Below are 9,506 nucleotides of genomic sequence, written 5' to 3'. Positions count from 1 at the left end.
TCTTATCAAGTGAAAGTAGCCAGTTATCGGAGCTCTACGCTGCACGGTATACGGTGTACAGTGTGGGAAACTAAGGGACGGAGAAAGTAAAATACTAAATGCAAAACAAAAGTGTGAGCAAAAGAAATCGCACAATAAAAGGCAAGGCGCCTTAGAAACAAATGTAATTTCAGACCCACGTAAAGGGAGAGATATAAATGAGATATTTATATAAGATACGAGAGATATACATATATAGTGACAGATATATTTGCGAATATGTGTAAAACAAAGGCGATTAGAGCTGCGAAAATGGGGCAGATGCGTTCCTGACAGTTTGAAACAAGTTGAAACAAGTTGAAACAAGCTGAAACATTAGTTCGAAAGAATTACACAGTGGCGCTACGCAGCAGTTGCTAAATTCGGTGCAACATTCGAAAAGCTGTATTCGAAAACATTCGACAAATTTAAGGCAGAATTATACATCTTACATTTTTGCTACATAAGCTTTTAGCTGATTTTGCAACCGCTTATATGGCGCCCCTACACGTCGCGTCAGGAACTAGACATTTTCCATACATTTCAGCATGTGTATAATTATAGAGTCACGCCCCTATCAGCAAGAGTTAGGCGAGTCGTATGAGTAATTTTGGGCAGTAACAGCGGAACCGAATCGTATTTCACTTTAAATAAATGGTAGACACATACAAAAAGAAAAATTGTATATGGGGTATATATTAAAAAACTAAGACACTAGAAAAGATGTTTCCGATTCGTGAACATCCTGACAAATAATGGACTGTATAGAATAGCCAGATATCTTAAAATCTGAAGAGACAGACGAATGGACTGACTTTGCTGCTGATGCTGATCAATAACATAAAATCAAATATTTTTGTCTTTTCCTAGAACGAAGCGTCCTGAAAGCGATTCGATGTTACCGTAATTGTGCTCGCCCTTATATCGGGCAATTCTACAGCTACTGTTCAACAACAAAAATTAAAAACTTTGTAAACTAAGTTGCTATAAAACTATGTATTTTAGTTTTCGCACTAGTCGCAGGTCGGTCGCTGCATTCATCGAATAGTTCACCAAGCGGAGAGCACCACTGGGCGCTGATAAGATGTGCGATACGGATAAAGAATACGACTAGCGGATGTTCTGCTACCTCGGTGGAGTGGAAACGGAAACCAATTCGACCTACTTCCTGTATTAGAACCCCCTCAAGTACGGCCGATAGTCCGCTGCGAACGACGCTATTAACTGTTACAAGCGGTATGCCGACTGCGAAAACCTGGACGACTGCAATAACTGCCGGAAATTATCAGTGGTATCGGTGATAAGCTGGGTCAGTTGGTACCCGACGAAATGGCCGAATTGTGGAGCTAAACCCAGCAGAAACCAAAAATTAATAAAAGGTAGTCCTGTATGTCTTTGCTCAGTTTTTATTTCACAGAGATTTCATGGCGATTCAATAACCAGCCAGGGACAACGGCACATCACCTCTGTCGCTGGATTCTTATTTTCATTTACAAGATTTACTCATCATTCACTAAGAACTATTCAAAAAAATTACTTAAAATAAATCACAGTAGATTTAAGCATTTTTTTGTTTGTTGTTGGTTTTCTTTGTTACGGGGAGTGGCGAGGGGCAGTCGCGGCTCATTAATAAATATAAATATAATAAATAAATAAATAAATAAATAAATTATTAAAAATAGAACAAAAAAATACGAATACAAGAATACTAAGGAGTACTTCCAATGGGAAATAAATAGTGACGAATGATTTTCGATGGGAAGGCAAAGGCGGAATGGAGATGATAATACTAGGAATACGAGTTTGGAAAGCTCGTGGCATGGATTTTGCTCAATAAATAAGTTATAATAAATGCTTAGTAAAATTATAAAATGGCATTCGACAAAATTCTTCTCTCTCCCTGTGTCATTCTTTTTCTATACGTAGCGACTTATATCTCTATCTCTATCTCTTTCTCACTATCTTTCTCTTTCGGTTTGTGTGACTCTCTTTGTGTGTTTTTGGCTTGGAAGCGGCTTGGAATGCTGCAGCTGGAACAACAAAAGGAGGTACTACGAACTACAGACTGTGCACAGCATTCGCTTGGCTCTAATACTGGAGGAGGCGCACAGGGCGGGACTGGGACTTGGGCTGGGGTTGGGGCTGAAGCAGGATTAAGCGTGACTAGGGTTCAGGCTCAGCATTCCACCGACCCACTGCCGGCGCAGTCAGATCCGTTGACCATGGCCGCATTGGAGGAACCAAGCTCGATGCTTTCAGAACTGGAATGCCGCAGAGAACCTGCTCCAGGTCCGGCTCCGACACCCGACGCCGCTCCAGCTCCCACTTGTTGGCGCCGCTCCTGGCTGTTGCGGTGCTGCTTTCGCAGGGCCCGGCGAAGTGTCTTCCATACGTTGTCCAGGTACTGGATGTAGAGCTCCTTGCTGACCTTGAGGTCTCTCTCGTCCGCCTCCTGGCTCCCGTCGGGGGGCGTATGGAATCGCAATCGCTCCAGCATCGCCGCCCGGCTGACGCGGCTCAATTTCGCCCCGTTGCTGTTCGGGTAGGAGGCGTTGATGGTCGTTTCGATCTCGCAGAGCATGCTGCGCGCGCTGACCAGCAGATCATGCAGCTCGTGTGTGACGGCGTTGAGGTTCTGCTGATGCTCCTTGCGGTACTTGTACTGTGCCCGCCCCAGGTACGAAAAGCTGCCCACGAAGGTCTGCATGTTGCGGTACCAGGTCTTCAGCTTCACCTGTGGGTCAAATTGGAAGGGAGGGAATGGGCGAGCGTTAGTTTTAGTCGAGCCAAAGCAAGAAGGGCATGCAAATCAGACTTGCAGTCCAGGCACTGAGAGCAATGCGATGAGCGGCAGGAAAACTGGTCTTAGCCGCCCAGGGCGGAGCCGGTCCACACTCATCACCGAACACCGATCCGCGATTGCCCATCGCTCATCGTTCATCGCACGTCACTCGACACTCGATCGGGGCTCAATCCACTTACCGCATTTGTGGGCCGCGTCATGTTTGGCAGGAACTTGTACTCGCGCTGCCAGTGCTGGTAGTTGCCGTACTCCAGTTTGGCGCTGCTGCGGATGAATTGGTACTCGCTCATGGTGATGTTCCGCAAGGCGACCAGGTGCTGCAAGGGAAAAGAGCCGGCGGCCATCAGTAAAAGAAATTGCAATGCATAATAATGAAGAGGTCGTGGTGGTGAACGGTGAACCTATTCCAAGGAGTTTTCCTTACCTTTCTCTTTATCACTCGTCCCTGGCTGGAGCTGTCCGCCTCGGCGGGCAGGCTCTCGTCCGGCTGATAGATGCCCCCGCAAGGGTTCTCCCATTCGGGCGCCTGTGGGGTGCTGGAGAAGAGACGCAGGCTGTGGCTGCGCGCGTGGCGGGTGCGTTGTCGGCGCAGTTCCCGCCGGGCGGCCCTCATGGCCACTTGGGCGATCTCCTCGTAGCTGCTCTCGCTCAGGCTCACATCATTATCGTAGCTGCCTTCACCGAAGCTGGCCTCCAGTCCGTGGAAGGGGTTGACATTCCACGCCGGCAGACTCTCTGCCGCTGAAGATGACGAGGAGGAGGAGGAAGTGATGGAGGCGGCCGCTGATCGGGCTAAGCCGGAGGCATCTTCGTCATAGGCGTAATCCAGAGCCACCTGGTCGTGCAGGTGGCGGGCCTGTGGCAGCGGCATTAGGGCAGCCAGGGTCATTATCAAGAGCAGAAGGCGCCTACTGCTGCTGCAGTTCCAGCTCCAGTTATGTGACCTGCTGCCGCTGTGACTCTGTGGGAAAATTTTCGCTGCAAGGCCAAAGAGGAGATTGATTAGAGCGGGTTGTGGAATGGCGGATGGAATCAGGTTCGTACCGTTTAAGGCAAAGGCTAGCAGGGGCAACATGGTCTGCACGATTAACACTAACGAATATCACAAAAAACTACAAAATCACGGGCGAGCGCGAGATCGGTGCGAACTCTCTTCAACTCGGCGGTTGATGACTAAATGACGGACGATGCAACGGCACTGGAAGATTTGAAGCCGCCGCCAACCACTCACAGCTCATCAGACATCGAGTCGCAGCAGACTCACGCACTCAGCCAGGCACTCACTACTCGATCCCACTCACACTCACTGAGAGAGTGAGTGCAATTACAGCTTCTACCTCAGTGCGATCTGCAGGCCGAAGAGAGAGAGAGAGAGAGAGAGAGAGAGAGTCACAGCGCGTTGGTTTAGGCCAGAAAGCGAGCAATACTTGCTAAGATTGAGTAATTTTTCGAAACAGTTTGTTGAGCGTTGTCATGCGCTCTTAACTTGCCTCTCTCTCACTCCCACTGCTCTCCCGATTCGGCAGAATTTCACAAGAGATTCGGATTACTCATAGTATTTTGGGTTTTTTATGCGATGCCAGACGTGGCCCAGACTCGCGAGCAACAGCCGCAGTCCAACGATGACGTAGTCGGAGCTCAACATATCCATTTCCCGCCTCCGCGGCAAATCGTCATCGATGGACGGGGAACACGCCGCTCGATTTTAAATAATTCGTATTTCACACTCGCCCGCTCTCGCCCTCTACCGCTTTTTCGCTGTTTTGCTGTCTCGTCGCCTCGCTCTGGCCCCTAGGCACTCCGCGCCGGCTGTTGCCGTAGGTCAGCGACTTGATAACGCCAACGTCAACGCCAGCGGCTGCTTGACGCTACCAGCGGCGTCGACAGCGACAAGGCACGTGCTGCTGCCCACCCCATGCCGCTGTAGGCTGGGCTTCAAATCTTGGGATCACCTGGCCGGGCGGAGTCGGGCCAAAGCCATAATTGGTCTGTAATCGAGGGCGAAGGAAAGTTCTGGTTGGATGAGTGCCCTGAATGCCTGGATGATGATTAATCGAACAGTTCCACCTTATACAGCCGGTAGTAAACCGTTTTATGGCCTGTGCGATCAAACAAAAGGGGATCCGATCTCCATTCCGGCATCTCGATTGGCCCACGGCGCGGTCTCCCTAATCGAAACCATGTGATGGCTGGTAGATCAGAGATTACACTAAAGCCTGGAGAGCACGCGAAAAATATTTCACGAGTCATGTGAGGGAGGAGGGGCTAAATAGATCATAGGAGCTCCTCGAATCAGAGTTGCATACGGAACGATGTGCATAAGAAATGGATTTGGATTTGAATCTGCCTGGGAAACTGTTTGCAAATCAAACTCTGCTATTGTTAACTGTCCAATCGAGCCCTCGCGCCTCGCGCTTCGGACCAGGCGGGGATTCACACCAGCAAAGCAAAAACAGAGGCAGAGAGAGAGGTAGAGATAGAGGCAGAGAGAGAGAGAGAGCTGCCGGATGAGGAGGGAGGCGCTCGCTGTATTAATCATGGGGAAACTTTTCACGAGCAATCATCTTTTTTTAAACAATTGCGAAATGCGATGGAAGGTATCTATCGGAAAGACAGTGATCTAATTACGGGCACAAAGATAGGAATATCCCGAAAACCGTTGGACTCGCACTTCTACTGCTGCGTACTTACTTTGATGGCACATGTTGGTGGCCAGATCACTTTCTATTTTGGCACACTCCATTTGGCTACGATGCATATATGTATGCTAAAATACTGTATATTGGTTCTGGCGAATACTGTGGTTAATACTGCACGTCGGCTATGCACGCACTGCACCGATGATCCCTTGGATCAAATAAGTTTTGAGTTCGATTCGAATTCGATTTATGGAGTTCTTTGGCTCTTTCTCTAGTACGGAGCGACAGGCCGAGACAATTAGCATTGGCGTGTGTCTAAGCGAAACTGATTCATAGCCTCGGACCGTCGCATAATTTTATATTTATACGAAAATCGGTCCGACTGCGTGTGAGGCAGTCCCAGGCCGAGACGCCGCAGTCGCAGTCGCAGTCGCTGCCGCTGTCGAAGTCGCAGCCGCTGTATGTCTCTGACATTTGGAGCCTCTGCTATCTCCTCGAGTGCGCTGTCCGCAGTCCGCAGTCAGCAGTTGTCGCCGACGTCAATGCGAAGTGCCGTCGTGCGAAAGAATCGCAATCGGAGTCAGAAGTGCGCGCCACGCTTATAATTATTATTGGATTTGATTCGATGATTGCCCCACACCCAGACCCATCCCCATGCCCCAGCAGCAACCTCAAACACACTCACGCCCTCCCCATCGCATTTATTTATACAATATATTTACCCATGATATTTATTTTTCATCAATTACTTATGGAGTGGAGGGAAACCGTGCTATGCTCTGCTCTGCTCTGTTTTGCTCTGCTCTGCCGTTGGCTAAGGTCCGTTAGGTCCCATACCCTCCAGAACCCTCCCGTACACGTACCCTGCTTCTCCCTTCTCCATTCATATTACGACGGGGAGTTTTTCTTTAGCGAACGAGTACATGTACATCTACGTGTACATGTGTCTCATTATGTACACCTTCATTTTGCTGTCTACCATTGAGGCTTTTGTTTGCGTCACTTGATGATGCCCCATTCCAAAACTTCGTCTGCAGCCTCAACGGGGAGGGCAGCGGCAAGGTGGGCGTGGTATGGCTAGCTTTGAGCTTCAATGCGAAATTAATTGCATTAGGGGGGGATTTTTTCGGCTTGGCCCAGAGGCTATGGGCAATGGACAATGGGCCATGGGAAATCGGGGTGAAACAATAGAGACAACTGGCAATCGATCTGGCCATCTAAGTTCTCCAACCAAGTCTGGGTTGGGACATGGGCTTCTTTATGATTGGATGGAGCCATATTCGGACATGTTCATGCTTTTCCGGAAATTTTTTGACATTATCGGACATTTTCGGATTTGTGCTTGGAAATTCTATTCAATTCACACTCAAATTGATAAAAAGTATTATAAATTATTTCATTTCATTTCCTTCTGAAATTGTATCATGTGCTCGAACTAGACCTAGTTGACGCACACTCACATTCGATAATTCTGTTCGTTAATGTTAAGAATCGATGGGGGAATGGCCTGTAGAGTGCGATCGCATCGTTAGTTTTATAGTTGTATAGTTCTGCCGCTAATTTTTATCTTGACTAAATCGGTACTTTGATTTACGATCATACCTTGTGGCAATAATTGTACAGTGGGCTGCAGCTAGATAAGGTTGCACCTTCATTTCGGCCCCACCGTGTGGGTACACTCCCAAGCCAAGGTTCTGGTCTACTCGTGATATCATGATCCCGAAATTGAGGCAAAATTGGTTTTCGTTATCAACTGGGGTAATGCGATCACCGCTTGAAGCGATCGTCGATCTTTGCCCCCTGGGGCCAAGGGTACATTGCCTCAACACCCAAGACTCATCACATTAGAACGAACGTGTGATGGCACGGCTTGTGGCATGGCACGGGGGTACGAGTATCTTACAAAGTGTGAGCGTCGATGACACCTGCAACAGAAGGGTTGGTAAGCTTCGTCCCGGGCTCTCGTGTGGCAGAGATGACGCGCTGTTGTCGGATGGCGGCAATGAAAGCACCGATAAGGTAGATTGGAAAACTTGTATGCCAAAGAAGATCTCCGCACAGTGGAGCCAGGGACCCCATCAATCTAGAAGGGTCGGGAATGGGAGGGTCGGAACTGTTTCCACTGTGCGCTAACGGGGTTTTCGCTCTTTGGCCCCTCTAATTACATGCTGACATGCTGCGTGGTGTGGGTCCAATAAAATTTTTATTCAGCAGCAGTTAGCCATAATTCGGGCCACTTTTCCACTGAACTCTTATCGCCACGCGTCGTCTTCGTCAGAGACCTCGTCGTGGCTGGGATTGAACTTTGAAGCAGCGTCGGCCAGGGGTATTCACATTCGCATTCAAGCCAATTGTCTTCGTGGATGTTGACTAATGGTTCGACGAGAATGAATAAGCACACCCCATTCACCCCCCTAGATATATGATGGATATGAGCCAAGTCTTCAAGCCCCAACTGAAGCACTTGGTTAGCGGGTAGCTCCTCTTCGAAGGCCACATGACTCACTGGACGACGCGTCGATTGGGGGGCCATGGTAGAGCGAGAAGTGCGAATCGTCCTGGTCTATACATAGTAAATATGTATATACATATGTATGCTATCCAAGACAGCCAATTACACATATATTTGACCCGGCTGGGTTCGGCCTAGATCCACCTGGCGCTAAATTTAGCAATTGACATTTGAACGACGGTCACCGGCTGACGTAGGTGTCATGTTCTGTGACGTCCACACGGGTCCCCCGCCAATTGCGAATTTCGCTGTAATTGCCGGTTATTATCAGTCAAATCAAACAATCGATAAGTCGCCCGGTGATACTTTGATGCCAGCAAATCGCACGTCTAATGCCCAGCATTATCGCCATTATTAATATAATTCGTCGCTACATAATTGAAATGGTCGCTTATCACTTATGGCTGGAAATGTCTCCGATGGCAGTGTCGTTTTGGGGTAATTAGTATTTGGTGCGCGGGAGACAACGCCAACCCGTAGCCCCGTAACCCATTACCGGGTACCGCTACAGGTATGACTAATTGATAGACCCCTTCGCAGTCGCAGCTTTATCGCGTGCCAGAGCCAGCGGCAACTGCTCGGTCTCAGCGCCGTCCGCGTCGCGTCTCGAATGTGTCAACAAGGGTCGCGTGCGGCGTGCGGCTTGCGGCGCTCGACGTCCGACTCTTAACGCTTGCGTATATTCCCAGCTCCCGACTCCCCTTCCAACAGATTATTGACACATTGCTGGTTAGCAAATTGACAAGACCACAAGCAGCAGTAATAGCAGAGTAGCAGGGGGAGGGTGCCCTTAGTCACTGGCCAGACATTGCCAGGGGCATGCACTAATCTTAAATCTAAGACACGATGATTCAACACTCGTGAGACAATGCGTTTGTCAAGGGATCCAGTCAGGTGGCAAGGGGCATCAGCGGTACTTGGACCAGTAATTACCTCCTGGGCACACTCATCGCGTGTGAATTTCACTGCCTCTTGCCACTTGGCAAACTCCAGCCACAGCTTCAGCTCCGGCTTCAATTTCAGCCTCGGAGCCAGCTATGGATCTCTTACACATCGCGAAAACACTTCCGTTCCGAGTTTGCGTCTCAGCAGACCAAACAAAAAAAAAAACACATCGGCGATGCCGCATCATCGCTGCCGAAAATAAACACAAAATTTGCATAGGCGCTGGCGACGGCCATCCCCTTGGCCTTGTCCCAGGCTTCACGCCGTATTACCAAGCCCCAGACCCCCATTTCCACAGCAAAAGTGCCGGCCAGAGCAAGACCCGGCAACCAGTGGGTCTGTGGGTCAGTTTAGAATGGTTCGTTTCGTTTCATTTCGGTCGTGATGGGAGCTGGGACTGCGTTTCCCAGCAATTGATGAGCAATTAATGTTTTTGTTTTTGTTCTCGCTTTTTGTTTCATATTTTCGGATGCTTCGTTATGGAGAGTGGGCAAACCGGAACGGCATTCCAATCGTTCTCGCTGTGCTTTCCTGCAGATCGGTTTTCGGTTCATGCTGCTCCTTCCTCTTTTTTTAAAATATATTTGTA

At 49.0% G+C, this 9,506-nt stretch overlaps 1 protein-coding gene across 1 annotated transcript; it reads right to left on the bottom strand.

The window, feature by feature from the left end:
• Window positions 1–2,194: 2,194 nt before the first annotated feature.
• On the bottom strand, window positions 2,195–5,533 carry LOC6601785. Its single transcript, XM_026994030.1, has 4 exons — window positions 5,513–5,533; window positions 3,246–3,799; window positions 3,001–3,138; window positions 2,195–2,752 (listed from the first exon to the last, which is right to left on the bottom strand). Exons 1-4 carry the CDS (start codon window positions 5,523–5,525, stop codon window positions 2,195–2,197), a joined length of 1,263 nt encoding a protein of 420 aa, XP_026849831.1. The 5' UTR covers window positions 5,526–5,533.
• Window positions 5,534–9,506: the final 3,973 nt, after the last annotated feature.

This window comes from Drosophila persimilis, unplaced genomic scaffold (assembly GCF_003286085.1).
Source record: "Drosophila persimilis strain 14011-0111.01,24,50 unplaced genomic scaffold, DperRS2 tig00001145-arrow-arrow-pilon, whole genome shotgun sequence".
NCBI classification, from domain to species: Eukaryota; Metazoa; Arthropoda; class Insecta; order Diptera; family Drosophilidae; genus Drosophila; species Drosophila persimilis.
The sequence above is the reverse complement of the archived record's forward strand: the minus strand, read 5'-3'. Positions and strand labels throughout refer to the sequence as shown.